Source organism: Ursus americanus, chromosome 7 (assembly GCF_024610735.1).
Source record: "Ursus americanus isolate L20-20 chromosome 7, mUrsAme1.1.p, whole genome shotgun sequence".
Classification (NCBI taxonomy): domain Eukaryota; kingdom Metazoa; phylum Chordata; class Mammalia; order Carnivora; family Ursidae; genus Ursus; species Ursus americanus.
Window position 1 is genome coordinate 47216646 of NC_142133.1, and position 23518 is coordinate 47240163.

A 23518-nucleotide genomic window follows, 5' to 3' on the forward strand; every position below is an offset into this window, starting at 1 on the left:
ATTGTTTAAAAATAAAACAAAACAAAACACTTCATGAACACTGGCAGTAACCACCCTATTTTTTAATTGAATATTTTCCCCATCTCAGGGGGAAGGCCCTTAATACCTCCAAGTACTGAAAATTAATGTGTCCTTATTTTTTTACTCAGATGCACCAGTGTCTAGATTGCCAAACTTTCATGTATCAAGAGTTTCTATAAAAATTCCTCCTACCTCCTTTGTAGAACATTTTACAACATAAAAGACTTAAAACAAACTAGTCTTTAAACAGACCTCACAGAGGTTTTTTTGCTATCCCATAATAAGTATTTGTTATATAAAAGTATTATTTTAAGTTAAGCATTTTCCTTTTCTGTTGTCTTCTCTTTGTTTTAAACAGCTATTACTATCAAGGACACTTTTCGACTCTTTTTAAGTTCCATGCCTAGTAGTACATTTCCTGTTACAGTTCTTCAAAATTCCGTCAAGGTAATGTATGCAGATGGTTGGAATGGTGCAAAACGATTGGCCTCAGAGTGTTCCCCGAATGGGTCTGGGCAGCCCAGGCCCCGTGCAGGGCCACGTCAAAGTCTGGGTGGCCCAGGTGGGGAAAGGGAGGTCAGTATCCCTTCACCTGATAGCACGCAGGTGAATAGTTTCCCAAACCACTCCCATCCTTGTGCGCCCTAGTCTGTTGCTCATCCAACAGTTTAAGAAAATGTCAAGGATGCAGAGTAGTGAGAATGGAACCCCTCCCAGAATTAAGAGACTATTTCAGCATGTGAGAGACAGGAAGGCCTGCAGGTAGTACGGCTGCTGGATTTCAGTGCTGGAAGTCTCCAATATACAGGAAGCCTCTGCATATGAATCTCACTCCGGGAACAGGAGATGTCTCTTCCTTCCCTGTCCCGTGTCATCAAGGGATGTCGTATGTTGGGATGCATGGAAAATCCAATGCTGAAGGCCTGAACGTACTTTCTGGCCCATATTTAGAAAAAATGGACACCAAAATAAATTGTCTGAGGTTCTTGTGGAGACGGTTCACCCACTGTAGGTCTAAAGACCCCACCAGGCCCAATTTTGCAGAGACTGGGGCTGAGCAAGGTACAGAGCAGGCCCCCACATGCCAGGAATGCCCCCACGGGTATCAGTTACCTACATCCTCTCGATGGCTTCAGCCTATGTGTGTTATTCCGAAACAATGAAAATCTATAAAATCGCCCTCTCTGCCACGTATGTGTCTGAATCCAGGTAACCAATGAGCCTCCAAAAGGTTTACGCGCAAATATCAGGCGAGCATTTACTGAAATGACACCTTCGTTTTTTGAAGAAAATATACTTGGAAGAAAATGGAGACAAATAATATTTGGCATTTGTTTCTTCCATGCAATTATTCAGGTACACTCAATTTTTGCTTTTTAGTAGAAACAAGAAAGTGCATTATGTTAAAAAAAATAAATTAAAAAGTGGGAATTACATGAAAGCTTCCAAGTGGCATTGTAAAGTGCTGAGGCCCCATTCAGGGTCTGAAGCCAAGTTCTCCCCTAGTGGCTGATTAGTCTGTACTTCCCTCACCTCAGCAGCTCACAGCTTTGCCTCCCAGCTGTACTCGGATCTAAGGGACACCATCACCTGGATAAATGCACGAGGTCAAATTCAAAAGCACAAAATTGATCTCCTTAGCTATGCCTCAGTCCCAAATCTGCTTCCCTCCAGACTCTACTCCTGAAATCGGTGGTCCCATATCTCCATAATTTCAGGATTATTTTTATTATTCCTTCTTTGCACATAAATATCAGTCCATCATTTTTCTTGCTATAGTTTCATTCTCGCCTGTTCCTATATGAGTGGGCTCACCACCCTTAAAAGCCTCTTCCCTGTGACCGGAGCTCCAAGTCCCCTGAAAGATGACCTTCAACTCAGGACTACTTCTCCTTCCCTCTGCTCAAAGCTCACTGCTGTGATTTGGTGTCCATCCTGTGACCCTGCACTTAAATTCTGACTCTTCAACTACATGTCTCTAGAATGGTGTCTTAATTAGACTGGCTGCCTGGGTTTCAAATGCATATGGTCTCTAGAGAAAGAACCTGTAAAGAAAAAAACAAAGATTAAAGATGCAATATATGAGATAAATAAGTAAACAAAGTCCTAGAGGAGATCTGAGAGGCTGGGACTAGGAGCTCCAGGTGTGAAGCCCCCGTTTTACAAAGAGAATCAGCTGAGATGGGGAGGTGGTTCAAGACTTAGGGAAATTTTGAGATCAGGAGGAGGGAATGTGAGACCTCTGGTATAATCATCAGTTTGGAATTAAGAAATTAAGGTGGGATAGGGAGATAATGAAGAAGGGGAAAGACTTCAGTATGTGAAGTCAGGAAACAAGGGTTATGACTCTGTGTACCAGTTAAAAAAAAATGACATGCAGAGAAGTCAGTATGTAATCAGCACGTCGTGACATGACTGAAAAGCCTAGGTGATGGACAGACTCCTTAGAACAGTAGAGAGTAGTTCTCGCCACCAGATGGATGATGAGTGTCAGTATTTTTTTTTTTTTTTTTTGCCTATTTTGATGGGGAAATATTTTATTTTACCATGAAGGACAAATGTCCTTTTCACAGATCCATCATAGTTCCAGTAATGTCAAATTTTCTTTTGGAAATTTTGGAGAAGAGCCAGGAATGGAGGAAGAGATGCCGCCCATGTTTGCTGAAAGCCAAACCGAAAGCCTCGATGAAGTTGAACTTCATGATCTTAACTGATTTTACAGAATGAGGATGCCCAACTTCAACAGAAACCTTTTATTTCTCAATATTTTATACAAAGTTAATTTTATCAAATTTTATATAAGACCATTTTCATTTTCCCTTCTAGGAGAGAAAAAAGTTTGGCCCTCTTGGTTGGAATATCTGCTATGAATTTAATGACAGTGACAGGGAGTGTGCTTTACTGAACCTCAACCTTTATTGTCAAGAAGGAAAGATTCCCTGGGATGCGCTGATTTACATCACTGGTCAGTATGCCCACATGGCCAGGTCATGGCCCATATAAAGATGGTGTCCTTTCCCCAGTGTTTGATAATGGTGATGATGACTTCTGATAGTCCCTTTGTGAAAAGACCATGATAAGAATATCATGAGAATATTTACACATAGGAAATGGGCAGATGTTTTCCCAAATAATAATAGCAGAACCTTATATCTCTCTTGATAACATGCTAAGTGCTATGTTCAGTGCTTCCCAAGAATTAGCAGATTTAATCCTCACAACAACTGTATGAGGTGAGGGCTGTTATATCCCTATTTTATACATGAAGAAACTGAGGCACACAGTTTATAAGTGGTAGAGCCAAGACTGAAATCCATTTAGTCTAGCCTCGAGAGTCTGTGCTCTTAAATTCAAAAGAATCTGAACATTGATTGACTAGTAGAGACCTGTTGGTTCAGGTATACTCGGGAAAAAGGAAGAACTATTTCAGGAATTACAATTTTTAGCAAATATTAATTGTGGTGACATGGGACCTTGAACCAACATTAGGTCCAGTCTGGAATATGTAGGCCCATGTGATGAAGAAATGATTTGCACTGGGAAGTGGGGAAAGAAGAGCACTCTGAAAAGGGGCAGAATGAGAATGGGTGGTTTTCACTGGTGAGTAAGGGAAATGGGGAAGAACAGAGAGGGATCGGGTGATCTAGAACCTTGAAAGGCAAATAAACCTTGGAAATAGAGGGCAGTGAAACAACAGTGGAAATGAATGAGGACCATCCTCAGCGTGGACCAGAAGAGGTGGTCTTAGAATCTAGGGGGATACTTCATACTCTGGCCTCCAGCGCTCCACTACAACAGTGTGGCCAACACTGCTTAACAAAATGGTGATGGTCAATTGACTTCATACTGATGGTCAGCTTACTTTCAACAAAGGTATTAGGGCGGCTCAACAGAGGAAGGATCAGTTGTTCAACAAATGATGCTGGGACTGTTAGATATCCACCTGCAAAAGGATGAATTTGGATCTTTATCTCCTGATGCACAAAAATTAATTCAAAATGAATCCTGTAAGAGCTAAATGTAAGAGCTAAAACTTATAAAGCTCTTAAAGCATAGAAGTAAATCTTTGTGACTTTGGGTTAGGCAATGGCTTATTAGATATGACGCAAAAAACACAAGCAATAAAGAAAAAATAATAATGGACATTGTCAATATTTACAACTTTTATACTTCAACAAACACCATCAAGAAAGTGAAAAGACAAGCCACAGACTGAAGGAAAATATCTGCAAATCATATGTCTGATAAGGCACTTGTATACAAAGTATATAAAGAATCCTTACAACTTAACAGCGAGAAGAAAAATAATCCAATTTAAAAATGGGCAAAACACTTGAATAGACATTTCACCAAAGAAGACATATAAATACCCAATGAAAACATGAAAAGATGCTCAGTCATTAAGGAAATGAAAATTAAAGCCACAATGAGATACCCCTTCACACCAACTAGGATGACTATAATTTAAAAATGAAACAACAAAAAAACAGTAATGAAATGTTGGCGAGGATGTGGAGAAAGCGGAGCGCTCCTACATTGCTGGTGGCAACGTAAAATGGTGCCGCTACTTTGGAAAATTTTTTAAATAGACTTACCATGTGACCCAGAAATTCCACTCCTAGGTATATAGCCAGGAAAAAAGTGAAAACATATGTCCACACAAAAACTTTGTACATGTTTATAACAGCATTATCATAATAGCCAAAAAGTGGAAACAACCTGAACTCCATCAGCTGGTGAATGGATAAACAATATGACGTATCCATACAATGTACTATCCAGCCAGAAAAGGAACAAAGTACTGATACGTGCTGCAGCATAGGTAAACCTCACACACTCTATGCTAAGTAAAAAAGTCAGGCATAAGGGTGTGTGGGTGGATCAGTCAGTTAAGCCTCCAAGTCTTGATTTCGGCTCAGGCCCTGATCCCAAGGTCCTGGGATCGAGCCCTGAATTGAGCTCAGCACTCAGCGGGGAGCCTGCTTGAGATTCTCTCTTCTCCTCCCTCTGCCCCTCCCCCTGCTCACTTTCTCTGTCTCTCTCTCTCTCTCAAATAATTAATACATCTTTTTTTTTAAGTCAGCACAAAATACCACATTGTATGATTCCACTTATTTGAAAGTTCTAGAAAAAACAAATATATACAAACAGAAAGTAGATTCGTGGTTACACGGAACAGGGGCAAGAATGGGGAGTGATGGAGAAGGGGCACAGGATTTCTTTTGGGGGATGATACAGATGTTCTAAAATTAGGTTGTGGTGATGGTTACACACAACATTTTAGGTTTACTAAATACTACTGATTGTACGTGTAAATTTTATGTAGATTTTATGATTTTTAAATTATAGCTCTTTATTAAAGCTGTTTTTAAAAAACGGATAGGAAGGCACCTGGATGGCTCGGTCGGTTAAGCGACTGCCTTCGGCTTAGGTGATAATCCTGGATTGGGCTCCCTGTTCAGCAGCAAGTCTGTGTCTCCCTTTGACCCTCCCCCCTCGTGCTCTCTCTCATTCTCTCCTTCTCGAATAAATAAATAAAATCTTTAAAAAAAAAAAAGATAGGATCAAAAAGGCAATCAATGCTTTATCCATAGGGTGGTATTTTCGACAACATTGATACATTAATCCAGAAAATAGTGCCTAATACTACAATAGATGCTAGAAATAAAAGATGACATAAACCCTGCCTGCCAAAAACTCATGGCGTGGAGGGTGGAGATAATAAATAAACTCTGTGCTAGGATCATAATCAAATCAGAAGGGCATGCGCAATGCTGTGGGACTTCAGCGGAACGACTAACATTACCGGGGGGCATCTGGGAAAGCTCCGCTGGGAGCTTCGTGCTGAACAGCTGCATTGAGCTAAGCCGGGCTCGCTGGGAGAGAGAAAGCAGGAGAGCACACTGGGCAGAGACAATAGTGATATACAAGCCCAACACATTGAGGTGTGGCCTGACTATAGAACTTGTGAGCAAGGGACACCTGGGGGGCTCAGTTAGTTAAGCATCTGCTTTCGGCTCAGGTCATAATCCCAGAGTCCTGGGATCGAGCCCCACATCGGGCTCCTTGCTCAGCGAGGAGTCTGCTTCTCCCTCTCCCTCTGCTGCTTTCTCTGTCAAATAAGTAAAATCTTTAAAAAAAAAAAATTGTGAGCAATTCCGTTGGGCTGGTGCATAGTATGAAGAGGGGATGTACATGGAGGGGAGATTTATCTTCAACTAAACTAAAAAAGGTAAGCTGGAGGCACATCCTGAAAGGCGTGTGTGTGTTGTTAATAAATTTGGTTCTACTTTGTAATCAATGATTGGCAATCATGGTCCTTTAAGCTGTAAAGAGGAGCAATAATTTACAAAGCTATAATAAAAGCGACATGAAGTTCTGAACAAGAAGATAGAGCAGCACCAGTGGGGAGATTAAACAGGAGAGAACGAACAGTGAAATACTGAGGCGGCTTTAAATCCGAGAAGGTATTTGGGGGTGGGGAAGTCTTAAAAATTGTATAGTGTAAAGTATAGCAATGCATAAGTCCAGGAGACAAATCTGAGCTCAATATAGGCAAGGACAAAGCCAAACCTAAGGCCTGTCCAGTTTGTTTTGGGCCATCCCCCAGCCAGCCCCTTAGGATAGGAGAGGAAGAGCAGGGGGAAGCCACCACACTGGGATCTGCAACGAGACCCTTAGGGACTGTGACGCTGGGGCCAGGACAGGTGGTGAGCATGTGTGGTGAACACCTCCTCCCCAGGTCCCTCTTCAGGGAAGACTCCTTCCTAAAAGTGAGCCCAAAAGTGAGTCATCCACTCTGAGTCAAAATAGTGGAGTTCCTTATTTACTCAGTTTGATTCAAGAAAAGGAAAACTCAATCTGGATGGAAAAGCACAAAGTCTGATGATTTATAAGGAAAATATTTCTGTGCTGCCTCTTAAAATGCAGATATCGTTGTTTGAGACTTAAAAAAAAATAGGGCAACTCTTTCCTCTCACCACCTACTAACTATAGAAGTCTTAGTTTTCCTGGCCACCCTCCTTTTCCAGACACCACCATGCAATTGGAGAAACTTGAGCTTGCATTCCCATCCAGCCCCAAGGATCCAAGAGGAACTTCAACTTAGGCCCAGACTAGATGGACCCACTACAAAGATGTAACTGAACTTTGTGTTCCAAGATTTCCTAGAAGGTGACTGAAGAATATACCCAGGAAAATACAACAGCATCTCTTTCTTCCCTCTTGGAATTGCTAACACAGAGATTTAGCCACTTGACCATCAGCTGTAATATCTCCTGTACCTCCTCTCCCCTCTCCCTGAGTGGTTGACCCAACAAGATAGACCAGAGGTGCTTCAACAGGAGAGGGAAGATAAGGGTCCCCATGAGAGGAGCAAGTAAAGACATTGCTCTCTTAGAAGAAATAAATTATTGAGATTCCAAAGACTGAAATACCTTTCTTTCAACCAACCGTCTCAGCTTGAAAGAGAATGAAAAACATTTCTTCCTGACATACTGGAAGATACGGAGATGAGAATGGCTGTACATTCAGAGGATTCAGAAGCTGACAATGTCAGTACCATAGGTAAAATCCTTCTGGGAACGCTGCAGTGGTAAATAATGAAATGAAGCAACGGATCTGGAGATTTCCCAAGGAGTTATATCAGCAATAGATATTATCCCAATGCAAAGCGGATACCATTCCTACTCAGAATTTTGGGATGACAGTGGAGCATGCTGAAAGCAGCTTCCCTGTGAAAAAAAGAGATGGGATACTAACAAGTTTTCATTCCCCACAAGATAATCTCTGGGAGGCAAGTCGTCTCTTTCACTTTGAAACTATCTTTCCTTCCTAGCTTAATTTTAATAATTATAAAGTATGTATACAGTTTGAATGTCTTGTTGTAAATGTTTTGGTTCCATTTATTTACTGGCCTCAAAAAGAAGCAGTGTTGCACAGGAAGTGTATATGTTTTAGAATACTGTGATCAACAATGGAGTAAGACCCCAAATCAGTATTTTGCAGCAAAAAGAAGAAGAGGAAGAGGAGGGGGAGGGGGAGGGGGAGGAGGAGAGATAAAGAAAAGAAGAGAAAAAAGAAAAAAGAAAGGAAGAAAAGAAGGAAGGAAGGGTGGGAGGGAGGGAGAAAGAGAAAGAAAGGGAGAGAGAAAAGATAGATGTAAACAGAGCTCAGTGGCTTTGGTTCTGGTTTTTTGGGAAAAGCAAAATAGGGTAGAGTACATATACTAGGTTTTCTCCTGCCTTTTCAAAATTGACTTTTATTCTCTTCTTAGGGAGTAATAGAAGGGAACTCTGCTATGCTCTTTTCACTTTCAGTTCCAAATAAATGTGTATATAAATAAGCCTATTAGGATTTTGGTGTGCATATCAATAAAAAATATGTTTTAAAATGCAAACTCCTTTTCAGGTGAAATTACATACGGGGGTAGAGTTACAGACACCTGGGATCAAAGATGCCTTCGTACAGTCTTAAAAAGGTTCTTTTCCCCTGAAACATTAGAAGAGGATTACAAATATTCGGAATCAGGTGAATGACTTTTCAATATTCTGGAAAGGACCTTTTCCAAGAAGTCATTGGCGGCATCTCTCAGTTCTCCATCCAGGAGCTCTGGGCGTCCAGTCATCACAGCCCAGTCCCCACGCCTGCCCAACCCAGCCCCATGCTTGACCATCTCCAAAACTGGTTTGGCAGTAAAAGCACAAAAATATCTTTTGTGCAGTAACCACTTTGAGTTACTTGTTCTAAAATGGGTCGTATTTGGTCTAAATGTGTTTTCAAGGCTGTGTAAATTTGGAGCCCTTACCAAGGCGTGGCTCTCAGCAGCATGTCCCCAGAATCTTGAAAGGTTCTGGAGGAGACACCCTCAAAGAGTAGGAGACTAATCCCATGCTCCAGGCCTCAAGAAAAGGGAAAGAGACCAGGCACAGTAATGAAGGCAAGGAGGGTGGGGAAAACAATCCCCTTTTCTGTGAAGCGGTTGATTTTAGCCCCCATCTGAGCAGGCAGAGAAGGACTGAACTTGCTAGTACAAAGCTCGTCTATTTGAAACGTATTTGCCCTCTGTGTTTTCAATACACAGGCATCTATTTTGCACCCTTGGCTGACAGCCTGCAGGAGTTTAAGGACTACATTGAAAATCTGCCTTTGATGGATGACCCAGAAATATTCGGAATGCATGAAAATGCCAACCTAGTTTTCCAGGTATGTGGAAGTTTAGGTTAGGTTAACCTAAAATACATTTTCATACTGTGTATATAAACTTGAAACATCAATAATCATCTCACTAGTTCCATAAATCATTATATCTTTAAATAAGCAAAGTAAATGTTTTACCTCAACTTCAGCATTCAACTCTAGTTAAGCCAGTTCCCTGGGGCACATGGGTGGCTCAGTCAGTGAAGCGTCTGCCTTCAGCTCAGGTCATAATCCCAGGGTCCTGGGATCGAGTCCTACATTGGGCTCCCTGCTTAGCGGGGAGTCTGCTTCTCCCTCTCCTCTCCCCTCAAGCTCTCACTATCTCTGTCTCTCAAATAAATAAATAAAATCTTTAAAAAAAGAAGAAAAAAAAAAGGCCTGTTCCCCCTGGATCCTTCACAGCATCCTAAGATCACCCTGCATTTTTCCCTGTCACTGGCCACTCCATCTCTCGGCCTTCTACCTGCTAGGTCACCTTAACATGGGGATTTGGACAATAATCCAGACAGTCCTTTCTCTTTTGCCCTTTTCCCTCCACACTGGGCCAGTCTGTATCATATTACACCAAGGTTTATGGATCCACAGACGATTAAGTTATGAAAGTACAATAACAAACATCCAAGACAGATGAAACAGTGTTCTTTAAAACTGTGGCTCATCAAGGTCCCAGTACCAGACCCCAGCACAGGACCGAAGAGCAAACCGGCTCATTTCACTCCTCTAAGACCTGACGCCGCACCATTACCCGGGGGTAGTCCGACTTCCTCGGCACGGCACCTGAGGCTCCTCCATGACCCGCGCACTACATACCTTCCCAGTTTACTCATCCGCCATGGTCAGGCACCTGTGGATGAACCAAAGCCATGAAATAAGTTCCGTCACTTAGGGCCTGGAATACTATAAAGGTTGGAGACTAGGTGGCTCACACGGCTGAGGGGAATCACCTTCCTTTTCAGCGTAAATGTTGCCCATACAAGTGTTAGAGGGTGAGGTCTACCTAGATATCTGTGAATCCACAAGAAACAACAGTGGGACTTCCAGAAAAAAACCCAGGAGGTCAGTGTTCCAACACCTCATGTCATGGTTCTCTGCCATTAAAAATTGCTTTGCTATTTAGCGAGGAGTTAGAATAATATCTTGTTTTCCATTATTCTACTTTCAGGAAGAAAAAGAGGTGGCCAGACCAAGTGTTAATATTCGCTCATATCTGACTGTTTGCTCTGGAGCGGGTGGGCCATGGGGCGAGGGGCGAAGAAAGGGAAAGCGTAGGGTAGAGGTAGTGAGACCTGCTGCATCCTGTGAGAAATATGGCACTGTCGGGAGAGGTAACACTCCTGGCCGTGTGCACCTCGCAGTGTGGTTTTGTGTTTTCCATCCGTCCAGAACGACTGAGAATGAGACAGCAGGCATGTAGTGAGTACCGTGGTCTATTTTTCTGTCTAGCCTCCCTTCCTCCATTTTTCTGGTAGAGTATATGCCCTACTCCCAGTCTCTTCCTTTTGGGTTAACAGCCCCTTCCTCATTCCATGAAATTCTGGTAAGACCCCCTTACCTTCAGAGGTGGGCATGTGACTCAGGCCTGGTCAAAGGCAGCACTCCATCACCTAGCCCCTGGAATTGTCCAAGGAACAGGTACACGGACCATGCTGGGTGAAGGAGAATTCTTCCGTCAGCTTCAGTGTGTATAGGTGCTAGGACTGGGGGAGGGCTTTCTCTTTCCTGTGGAGTCACTGGCTAGGGTACTGTGTATCTGTCGCTGTCTGTGGCCTTATCATTCACACTCAGCCCATTCCCCCCACCACATGCAAGCAGCTCATCTGCCGTAGGAAAGAGACACAACCAAGCATGTACTGGAGAGAGAACATTAGATCCGTTCATGCCTGAGACCCGTGGGACTTGGGTTCTCTTCTTCCCCGTGTATGAGCCAACAGATTGCTTTGCTTTGATTAGCTGGTTTAGGTTAGCTAATTCTGCCTGCCATCAATAGAGTCTTCACATTAAAGATAGGATTCCTTCCTCACTCCAGCAAACTGTTCTTACACAGATGCTTATTAGAAACTAGTAAAGAAAATTGGGCCTTGACCTGTGCACATGAGTTGGAGAGATAAGGCAGAAATTGCCTCCTAAGACAGTAATGAGCATAAGTCAAGGGCCATCTGTATAGACTGTGCACAAACAGATATCTATTATCTCTTTTCTCATTTGAGGCTGATAAATAGAAAGAAAAAATAAGAGGCTGAGTAAATAGGGGGAAAAAACATATTGAAGGATAAAGGATAGAAAATACCATCCAGAAGATACAGACTTGCCCTCTGCAAATCACCTGCTGCAAAAACAAAAAAGTAAACCATGTGTTTTGGCATCTGAGGTAGGGTAGAAGACCTAGCCTGGAGAAAGAAAAAGCCAGAATTTGAGAACAGGCTGACATGTATATACAAAGGATGCCACGAGATGTGTGAGAATGAAATCTTTCAAGGAAACTAAAAATTCCACAGCAGAATTAAAACCTACTCTGGAGGCTTACAGACCAGGACTGGTATGTAGATTATCACACATGTGAAATAGAGGACAAACTTAAACTTTCCAGAATGGAGACTAAAACAGGGACAACTGGGTGGCTCAGGTGGCTCAGTTAAGCATCTGCCTTCGGCTCAGGTCATGATCCCAGGGTCCTGGGATCGAGCCCCACGTAGAGCTCCCCGCTCAGCGGCAGCATTATTCACAATAGCTGAACCATGGAAGTAACCCAAGTGTCCACTGACAGATGACAAGCAAAAAAGTGATATATACATATAATGGAGGGTTATTTGGCCTTAAAAAGGAAGGACATTCTGCAATATGCTACAACCGGATAAGCCTTGAAGACATGATGCTAAGTGAAATAAGCCAGTCCCATAAAGACAAATACTGTGTAATTCTATTTGTGTGAGGTATTTAGAGTAGTCAAAAATCATACAGACAGAAAGTAGAATGGTAGTTGCCAGCGGCTGGGGAAAGGGAGGAGTGAGGAGTTACTATTTAATGGGCAAGGGGTTTCAGTTTTACAGGACGAAAAGAATTATGGAGATTGGTGGTGGTGATGGTCGCACAACACTATTAATGTATTTACCACCACCGAACTGTATACTTGCAGATAGTTAAGACCGTATTTGTATGTTACATGTATTTTACCACAAAACTGGGGAGAAAGAAGTGAATTATTCTTATCATAGAATTATCTCTGATAAATCAGTAACAAAAAGACTAAAAATCAAAAGTGTGCAAAATACATGAGTAATTTATGAAGATGTAATACAGATGACCAATGAACATATTTTTAAAATGCTTAACTCTGATAACCCTCCAAGTAGAACAAATAAATAACCAATGAGAAACTTTTTACCTATTAAATTTGAAAAGATTTTTTAAGCAAAGATATTAATTCTTGTAAAGATAAAGATAGGTCCTCTGATACACTATTGTTGGGAGTGTAAATTGATGCAATGTTTTTAGAAATCAATGTAGTAATACCCAGTTTAAAAATATTCTTTTGAAAATATATCATTTAAAGAATTTCAAATATAGTGGGTGAAATTCATATACAGATATTCTATTCACTGAGTTCTATAAAATCTAAAATCTAGAAATGTCCGAAAGTATATAGTAGATAAAAAAAACTGTATTAATTATGGCTCATTCATACCACCAAGTATCCCCCAGGCACTTACAGCATGATTCAGGAAGATTTTTTCAGTGGTAGGAGAAAGTGTTCATGAAATTAAAAAGTATAAATGCTACATGAATTATATGGGCTCAGTTTTAGATGCACATATACAGAGAAAATGTCCAAGTAGGGGTAAACTAAAGTTGAAATATCTCTGAAAAGCCAGATCACAAATATTTATTTTTTCTTTAAACTTTTCTGTAGTTTCTAAATTTTCTATAATAAGCCATAATACTTTTCTAATTGAAAAAAAAAGTTTAGATAAAAGTATGTTTCAAAATAGCATTCTCATTATTTCTCCATTTTTATAAAATTTTAAATGATTAGCTAAAAAGTTTATTCATTTTTTATTAGGGTTAAATATATATAACATAAAATTTACTATTTTAACCATTTTTAAGTATAAAGTTCAGTGGCATGAAGTGCATTCATATTATTGTTCAACCAAAAATGTTTAAATACAACGCTGACCACTGTGTACAACTGACCCTTGAACAGCACAGGTTTGAACTGCGTGGCCCATTTATACACAGATTTTTTTTCCAATAAATCCAGTACTATAAATGTATTTTCTCTTCTTTATGATTTTCTATTTTTTTTTAATATTTTATTTATTCATTTGAGAGAGCGAGCGAGCACAAGTTGGGGGAGGAGGGCAGAGGGAGAGGGAGAAGCAGACTCCCCGCTGAACAGGGACCCTGGGATCATGACCTGAGCCGAAGGCAGACAACCTGACTGAACCACCCAGGCGCCCCTATGATTTTCTTACTAACATTTTTTCTTCAGCTTACTTTAAGAATACAGTATATAATACATATACAAAATGTGTGTTAATCAACTGTTTATGTTATTGGAAAGGCTTCCAGTCAACAGGAGGCTATTAGTGGTTACGTTTTTAAAGACTCAAGTTAAACGTGGATTTTCAACTGTGAGACCAGGAGGGGCAATGCCCTTTAACCCCCACATTGTTCAAGGGTCACCTGTACTGTGCATTTCCAATGAGCACATGTTACCAATTCTATTTTCAACATAAAAATTTCCCTTTTTTGACAATTGCCATTATTTCTATAAGTCAACTGTGCTGCAAATTATTTTCTGGGAATTCAAGTCTTTGCTGTCCTGTCTCTTCCCACCATTACAGTACAAAGAGACCAGCACTTTAATCAACACCATACTTGAGGTTCAGCCAAGGTCGTCTTCTGGTGGAGAGGGAAAAAGCAATGATGAAATTGTCCAAGAACTTGTTGCTTCGGTCCGGACCAGAGTTCCAGGTAATAAACAATCCCTGGCTTCTGTATATCATAGGACTTTAAGGAATAAACACAGAAAGCTGAGTGATGAGCAGGTATCCAAATCTGCTTTATTACCTACACTTTTCTTGATGTAGAGAGCACTTCTGACATGGAGCTCTCCATGGAACCCTTGAGCCTCTCAACGACCCAACTGCCAGAAGCATCAGGAGCAAGTTGGTTTCTAGCTCCATGACACTTTAACTAGACATTTTCCTGAGCTTCCTTGTGTCTCTAGACCTGTGCTGCCCAAGACAGTAGCCACTAGCCACATGTGGCTACTTAAATATAAATAAATAAAATTTAAAATTCATTTCCTCACTTGCACTAGCCACATTTTGAGTGCTACTATATTGGACAACACAGATAGAAGACATTTCCATTATTGTAAAATGTTCCATTAGACAGCCCTGCTCCAGAATCTATTTCATTTTTTTTCTAGATTCAAGAGAAATGGCTAAATAATTATCACCTTGTTTTCTGGTGAGTTAAGGAATCTTCCCAAACGATCAAAGATCTACTCTCACACTTGTCTTAGAGTGACTGTAGATTTACATTTCTTATGTAAATCTCTCTCAGCTCACAAAATTTTGACACCAAATGTGTGGGCTTTTCTCTTACATTAAGCAATTCTCCAACTCGATGGACACCATCTAGGTATCCTACAATCCAGTTATGACAGTAACCAGAGTTAGCTCGGACCCCACAGGTTAAGGGTTCAATCCCACAAGACTGCTCTCCACTTTAGATGCCATTCTCAAGTCCCAAGTTGTGACCTATGCTTCTGACTAACCGGCAATAATTTGGGGGTTCCCACAACCCCCTTCTGAGGTTTAAAATTTGCTAGAATGGCTCACAGAACTCAGGGAAACACATTTACCAGTTTATTATAAAGAATATAATAAAGGGTACAGAAAAACAACCACATGAAGAGGTACATAGGGCAAGATCTAGAAGAGTCTCAAGAGCAGGAGCTTCTGTCCCCATGGAGTTAGGGTATACCACCCTCCTAGTACACAAAAGCTCTCCAGACCCCTTCAGTTAGGGTTTTTATGGAGGCTTCATTATTAGGCATAATTGGCTAAATCATTAACCATTAGTGATTAATTCTATCTCCAGCCCCTCTCCCCTCCCAAGAGGTTGGAGGGGGAAGCTGAAGTCCCAACAGTCTAATCACATTGTTGGTTCCCCTAACAACAAGCCCCCCACCCTCAGAGGCTTTCCAAAGCCACCTCATTAACAAAGACCCAGGCTTATGTTGTGAATAATGAAAGATGCTCCTTTCACCTTTAACACTCAGAAGCTATTTCAGGAGCCAGGGTCAAAGCCAAATATAAAAAATGATGCTCCTATCACTCTTATTACTTAGGAAATTAGAAGGGTTTGGGAGGCTTCAGCCAGGCGGAACAAGGGACTAAGACCAAAATATATATTTCTTATTATATCACCATACCACAGGCTGAGTCTTGCCAACCCTCCTAAGATCCCCAGAAGAAAAGGCCTGTGTGACCTCAGAAGCCAGTCCTCTCCTCCCTAAACAGGCCCTCAAAAGAATGCCTTCTGAGTGGAGGGTTCTGATGATGGTGAAGCAGGTTTTTCTCTCCAAGCTTAACACAGGTTATACTTTCAGTGTGAAATAAGCCATGCCACCTGCTGAGGCAAAGCAGACAGGGACGAATCTGGTTCAGGAAGAGAACGGAGGGTTTGGAATAGCCCCTGGGGGATGATAGGGGACCGGGGACGTGTAAGCACAGCACTGGGGATGACCCGAGACTAGACTCACCCACACCTCTATGATTTTTTCTAGAGCAGTGAAAATGCGAATTCAGAAGGAATTTGGTATATGGACCTCAGAGCCACTCACTTACTAACACTTTACGCAGACATGCAGGCAAAATGCCGGTCCTTCATTTTCGTATAGCTTTTAGGAGCCTCCGTTTGCTAGACTGTAGGGAAAGGAAGAGCAAAACTTTCAATCCAGCCTGAACCATGGGCCGAAAAACTGAGTCAGTCCCTTTGAATAATGCTCAGGAACAAGATAAACGCTGCACCTCCCTCATCCCTCCGTCTCCCCCCACCCACCCGCTCGTCTCTGCGATGCAGTGCACGCGTGCAGGGGAGAGGGAGGCTTACATACCTGCATGGCGGAGATGACTCAGGGACTCTGGCACCTCTGGTCCCAGGGATGGCCCTCCCCTACCAGGTAGCTGCTCGTCCTGCTGGCATTTGCCACTGAGGTCTGCGCCGCCTGACTCCCATCCAGCCGAGGCCCAGGTGCAGAAGTCGGCTTGGTAACAGTTAAGGTAAGTGCGTGACAATAGCAATGCTAGGAGGACAGAAATCCGTGATAACCAATCTGAGGAATCAGCTGTGTGTGTTTCAGAAACACTAGAAATGGAGAATGCATCTGAGAGCCTTTTCGTCAAGGATCCTCACGGACGCCTTAACTCCTTGACTACCGTTCTCGGGCAGGAAGTGGACCGCTTTAACAAGCTACTGAAGTTAATACACGTACGTGCGCCCGCTGCCAGCATTGCCATTGGGTACCAAAGCTTGGTAGAGAAGTGTGTCCTCCTAGGAATCTTCCGTTTCCACCACTTCAGCATGTCCGTTCGGATATGCTAACAACTCTTCAAACACAACTTGTCTGAAATGGAATTGACCCCCATCCAATGGGTCTGTTCCCCTTCTCTAATAATACCTCCAAAAGTATGTGACGTTACAGACCCCACTGTCCTCGTTATCCTAACTTACACCCCTGGAACGAGCATTGACTCTAGACGTTTGATCAAGGAACTAAGCACTGAATTTAAGAGAGATTCAGCATTTGTTCCTGATGTCTGGTTTGCATGCAATAGGACAGTCTTTACGAAGACTATAAACGCAGAATTTCTCCAAGTTGGGCCACAAAATGCCCACGTTAGAATCCACTATGCTGCATGTTCGAGATGTACATTCCCTGATCCCACTCCAGACCTACTGAGTAGAATTCCTTGAGAAATTCCTGGGATGATGAATTTTAAATAAACTCCCCCAGGTGATTTCACTGCCACTAAAATCTGAGGACAACTATTTGGACCTTTGCCTTAGGCTCCGGAATACTTTCTGGGTGGCCTTGAATGTATAATGATGGCTAAAGCCCTCCCTGGTTTCTCTGTGCATAACTTTGATAAGGGAAACACAAGAACTATTAGAGACCAAATACTGAGCGTTAACCAGGAAAGTTTTGCTGCCCAGCAAGGACCAAATGCCTAGCACAAAGTCAAGGCTCAGTGATAAGATTGGGGAGGACAACTGGGATAAATCTTTTCAAGTCAAAGACTGTCTGTCTCCTTGGCCGGTGATGAGGACTTCTCCCACTCGCGTTCGAGTCCCCCTACCAAGACTATCTGTCTCCTATTACAAAAGCAGCCTCCCAGTGTTGCTGGTTGGCTGGCAATACTTAGGCTGTGGGTTAGAGGGGCACCGGTCAGCCGAATATGCGACGTCCTCACCTTGGGGGTCTGGTCAGCTATATACCAGTGTCACAGGCCAGGTGGCCAGCCCAGGGCTTACCACCACCTACACTGAAAGAGCCAGGATAGAGATTAAGCTGCTGTGGCAAAGACCTCCAAACACGATGACCAAAACAAGATAAAAATTCACTTCCGTCTCAGCTAAGGGCCCGGAGGAAGCTCTGTAGAGCAGTAGCTCATCCTGCTTCGTGCGCTCATCTGGGGACGCCAGCGGAGGGTTGGCTCTTCCGGCCTCAACTAGCCTGCGTCTCTGGGCCTGAGGTGGCTGCTGCTACTGTCCCCTTTTGCCAGCCAGTGGGACAGGGCAAAGAGAGGGCTGAGAGAAAGCAGGTTCCTCGTAAAACTGTGACCCAGAAATTGCATATATCATATTTTTTTCCTCGTACCCCATTAGCCAAAATTTGGTCACATGGCCATACCCCAGCTGCAAGGGGGGTGGGAAATACAGTCTCTAGATTGGACCGCTAGATGCCCAGCTAAAATGCAGGGAGGACTGTTGTTCAGAGGACAGACATGGATGCTGCTCGTGTCTTGCCTGCTCCTCGTGACCTTTCACCTACTTGAAGACAGCAAATCCAAATGTCACTTCCTCTGAAAAGTCTTCGCGACACGCCAGCCCATCCCTCCACCATCGGATAACTTAGAAGCCCCTCCTCAGCAGTCCATCGTTTCGGTGTCTGTGTCTGTCACTGCACCTACCACATTACTCTGTAGTTACCCCTCCATGAGGTACCCCCCGTGAGACAGTGACCTTCTTGAAGAGAAGGAAACTAGCATATTAGTCATCTTTGTTTCCCTAGTCCCTGACACATACTAAATCTTCGTGAACATTTGAATGCGCGAGTGAATGAGTGTGGCTCTAGAGTCTCTTTGTGGTCACTTCTGGTCAAACGTTACCATCTCCCACCTACAGGCAGGAGAAGAGCGCAGAGTCCAGGAAGAAGCAGACTGCAAGGCAATGAGGGAATCACGGCAGAGCACTCCTACCTGAGGGAGGGGTGGTGGCCCCTCACCCCCCCCTTATCCTGACCTCTGCCCCGTCCTGCCTTGCCCTGACTCTGTCCCAGCCTCACCTTCACTTCACCCAGGGAATAGCGAGGCAGCACCATGGTGGCAGTAAGAAAGGCCAAGGAAGGTGGCGGCACCCAGGGGAGCCCATTCTCCCTCCTCTAGTGACAGAACTGGGAGACAGGGCCGTTCCTGGAGAGATGAGGCCAGCCTGTTAGTCAGGCTTCTAGCCGTAGAGAAGAACGTCTTGAAGTGCGCTCTCCCACTGAACGCGGCGCCTGCGTTAACTGCTTCCTCTGGGAGACTCGGCCGCAAAGTGAGCTCTATTTCAAGCAGACCTAGAAGACCCTCGCTGCCTAATCCCCCCGCCCCCCGTAACTTAAGCATTCTCCCAGCATTTTACGTAAGTCCTCTGCTCCTTTTCCATTTCGGAACCTACGGTAGAATACCGCCTTGGCTCTGGCCGAGAGCCTCCTTGCTCTCCGAGCTGCCAAGGGCTCCTCACGTGCCAGGGGCAGATCTAATAAAACTCCTCTTTTTCCTACCGCTGCCTCCTGTGAAGAGCGACAGGGGGTGGGGAATAAACTTGTTCATCCACATATGGCCTCTTTCCAGAACGATATGGGCCTGGACCTTATTTTGTTCTTTGAATCCACATAAATGTGGCCTCTAACATCCTTCTATAATATCTCCCCAGTAGATGGCAGTAGTTTTCACAAAACAAACCCATGCAGGCCTCACGGATCCACACACTGGGCCTTCATCTTTCGCCAGGCGGCAACTACTACCCTGTACCTCCCATGGCTGCCGCGGCCCAGCATCTCCCAGCACTGCTGTCTGCCTCTGACTTTGGTTGTGGTGAGGGGAGAGTAAGGGGCATGTCTTACGGAAGTGTTTCCAGTTCAAGGAGACTCTCTGGTACCAGCTGAAAGACTGGTCTCAGATTATCTAAGAATCTTCCCTCCCTGCTATAACCTCAGAGGCCATGGGCCGCCCCAGGGCAGAGTTAGCGGCATGAGATAGTTCCCACCACCACCCGCGCTTCCCGGATAACTAACCATCAGGCGCGTTTTTCCTTTAGCCTGGAGGAGAGCTATTCAGTGGCATTTCTCAAAATCACTTCTCTAGGCTTCAGGGGATATTTCTCCTCCTTCCCCTCTTTCCACTTCATTGGATTCTGCTATTAATGGCCTGAACCGCCCCCCACCCCAGGTCTTACACCTCTGTGCTCACCTGTTGTAAAAACGGATGAAAGACTGGAGGGTCTGGCCGAGCAGACTGTGGGCAGAGAGGATGGATCCCAGCAAGTGGGCCCTTCAGCCCAAGGCAGTACCCGCCACCACAAAGGGTGGCACTCGTACTTGATAATTACATCTGTGAAAGGCACCTCCCCGTTCTTGTTCTTTCAGACTTCTCTAGAAACACTCAACAAAGCCATCGCCGGCTTTGTGGTGATGTCTGAGGAAATGGAGAAGGTGTATAACAGCTTCCTCAACAACCAGGTTCCTTCTCTGTGGTCCAGCACAGCCTACCCGTCCCTGAAGCCACTAGGATCATGGGTCAAAGATCTTATCCTGAGGACTGCGTTTGTGGAGGTAAGAAAATTCATTTCTTTGGGATTTGATGAGCATGGTAGGCCTAAGGTCCTTAGGCAGCCCTAGGGAACTGAAACACTAACAACTGTTGAGGGATCATCTGAGCCCAAAGAAACAGAAACTTCCAGAATGGCATCAATTTGAAAGTCATGCTGATTACAATGTACTTTGCCCTTGGCCCATTTTAGTTTCAGATCTAGTTCATGGGACCCCGCTGTGAGGTCCAGAACCAATCTGACGGGGGTCCAAACTGCCAGGTGTGACCTTGCTGTGGTCTCCCCTCTTCCACACCCCCTGTGACAACCAGCTTCTGGATTTGTGGTCAGGCTGTTGGGTGAAGAAGGGGGGCAGACAGGCAGGGAGAATTGGGGCTGATGACTAACTCAGGCTGGTTGAGATTCTGACTCCTGAGAGGCCCTCCAAAATATGACTTTGATTTAAATGACAAACTCCATTTCAGAAAAACAATACATGATGATGTAATCTTTCTCCTTTAGTTGTGGCTCAAAAGGGGGCAGCCTAAGTCCTTCTGGATCTCTGGTTTCTTCTTTCCTCAAGGATTTCTAACAGGTAACCGTGCTTTCCCAAGAAAAATCCCACAGAAAAGACCATGATTTGTTACATGCTGGGTTTCTAGGAACCGGGGAAAAGGCATGGCTGCTCATGACCTAACCGTGGATTGTTGATTATAGGGCAGTTCGGTGAGGCCCTGTTCTTCCTCACTTGCTCGGGGAGAGGATGGCAGCCATAGCAGATGCTCCCCTACAGCCCAATCCCTGCCCCTCACCGTTGCGCAAGCAGGTGCACCGCTGCTGCCGTCAACGTCCCCTGCATGCACGGTCCCCGTGTGACCCGTGCTTAAAGGCACCACCTGCTCCAGCCCCACCTCAGCACAGCTTCCTTCCCTCTAAAAAATACTCCTTCTGTCCTTCCATCAGCCTCCAGGACCCCAGCTAGAGGGTCCAGCCCTTAATCTGTCTCATTCTGAATCCCTCATAAATGGCCCATCAAGACCAGCTGAGCAGGACTCTAAGTTAGGGAGATGGGGCTCTGGAACTCCTGCACTGGCGTATCCCCCTCACTGCAGAGCAGGGCCCTTGAGACGTGGCCTTCTTCCCTCTCTTCCCAGCCCTGCCATGGCTCCACCCCTCCCGACAGCCCTGCAGGCTTGCCCTCTGATGAACTAATTCGGAATCAGGCAATAACGTTGAGACCTCTCGCTGGAGAGAAAGCTCTCCGACGCTAGAGCAGCCTGGTGCAGGCAAGCAGCGGCAATGTTGTTCGGAGGACCCAGCTTTCTGGTTTCGTATTTACAGGAACTCTTCAAAATCATGCTCGGAAATACAATTTGCCTATAGATGAGCTGAGTTTCAAATACAACATGATTCCTACCTATCGGGATCAAGCTGCAGTTATAGAAGCTGCTAGGACGGTGCAGTTTGGACAAGAATTACCCATGGACTTAGAGGTATTGTCCCCGGACTGTTACAGCAGAGCTCTGTTCCACTGCCATTTGCCATCTCAGCCAACCTCCCCTGCCCCCTCCCCTACTGCCTCCCACATGCAGGAGCCCGGGAAGCAGGACGAGATTCACACCCCTCAGACAGACTCCCTGGTCTAGCAATGCCTAGATGGGAACTGCCTAAATTAGCCTGATTTGTAGAGGTATTTTTTAAAGTAACACTGTTTATTTCTTTAGATTCCTATAGCAACTTTCTCCTTCTTATGGAGAAAGAGGTTAAATATAAGGGTTTTAGCAAGATGTTACAAACAAGGGTTTCAGGATCAGGCAGGCCTGAGTTTAAATTCTGACTTTCCCCTTTGCCAGCTGTGTGTGCCAGAGCAATGACTAACGTGTCCGCACCTCAGTGTTCGCATCTGTAAAATGGGGCTGATGCCGTCAGCCTCAGAGTGTAATGCAGTAAAAATGAACGAGCGCATAATGCTCCCCAATAAACGACTATTATCATAGGCTGAATGCATTTGCCGTTCATTCAAATGCCTCCTAGCGGAAGTGATATACCAACTTCATACCTTATATGGCCATAAATACGTGACAGAACTAACAGGAGTGCACTAAGGAAGCAGTTTAAGCTCCTTGCCTACAGTTTACTCCCTGTAGAGCAGAAGTTCTCAAGTGTGGCTCCAATACCAGGAGCATGGGCATCACCTGGGAACTTATAGAAATGCAAACTCCGAGGACCTATTCCAGATCTACTGAATCAGAAACTCTGGACTGGGACCCAGAAATCTGTACCGTGACGAGTCCTCCATGGGGTTCTTAGCCCACTAAAGTTTGAGAACCACGGCTGTAGAATATCAGTGATTCTCAGCCTTGACTGAAGGTTAGAAACACCTGTGGAGCTTTTTAAAAATCCCAGTGCCCAGACTACACCCCAGTTACATCAGAATCACCCCAATTTCATTAGGCACCATTATTTTCCAAAGCTCCCCTGGGGATTCCAGTGGACCGCCAGGGATGGGAACCACGGCTGCCAACCTGAGCGGCCCAGCTTCCATGTGCTGAGGAGATGTCGGCGGGGGAGTGGAGCTCTGCCTCCAAGCACCTACCCACACGAGTGAGCTGTATAAATACAACTTTCTATACGTGCCACAAAATCAAACATCTGCTCCAGATTGTTTTTTCCAAGAAAGTGGTCACTCACCAATCAGCATAGTTGTGGTGAATGGCTTTACTAAACTTTCTTTAACATATCCTGGCATCAGTTAGAAGAAATTGCTCCTGGATAATTCTATCAGTATCCACCCCACTCAGATCTAATTGATCTACTCTTTGCTCTCAGGAGCAAAAACTTACGAAGACCAAACTGATCCAGTATTCCTGGCTTACTTACGAAATACTATAATAGCCCGCGCCTCTTAATTGCCTGTATTTAAAATGACAATAAAAAGGGTTACATTTTTAAGGAAATTGGTTTTAGCATCAAAATACTTTTTAGAGTAAAGAGAAAATAAATTGAGAGTTGCACTGCTCATTATTTTGAGCCCCTTTTAGCCAGGAGGGTGTCCCAGACCCATATCGGGAATCACTGAGGCCTCGGGAAGGCACCCGCATAAAAGCTCTCGCTGAGGCCTTGCAGGATGCTGGCCCTGCCCTGTGCCTGGCCCGTTTTTACCTGCCACATGAGGCCGACTCTGACCCAGAAATCTGAGGGAAGCTTACACTGC

The 23518-nt window shown here is 44.2% G+C and overlaps 1 protein-coding gene across 1 annotated transcript in view; it reads left to right on the top strand.

The window, feature by feature from the left end:
• DNAH6 (dynein axonemal heavy chain 6) overlaps positions 1-23518 on the top strand; it is a 207965-nt gene that overhangs the window by 180002 nt on the left and 4445 nt on the right. Inside the window, exons 66-75 of the mRNA XM_045808809.2 lie at positions 380-468; positions 1231-1377; positions 2848-2986; positions 8431-8550; positions 9104-9225; positions 14064-14193; positions 16595-16722; positions 20144-20329; positions 20827-20899; positions 21646-21797. Coding sequence (XP_045664765.2) covers positions 380-468; positions 1231-1377; positions 2848-2986; positions 8431-8550; positions 9104-9225; positions 14064-14193; positions 16595-16722; positions 20144-20329; positions 20827-20899; positions 21646-21797 — 1286 coding nt within the window. The remainder of the gene's footprint in view (positions 1-379; positions 469-1230; positions 1378-2847; positions 2987-8430; positions 8551-9103; positions 9226-14063; positions 14194-16594; positions 16723-20143; positions 20330-20826; positions 20900-21645; positions 21798-23518) is intronic.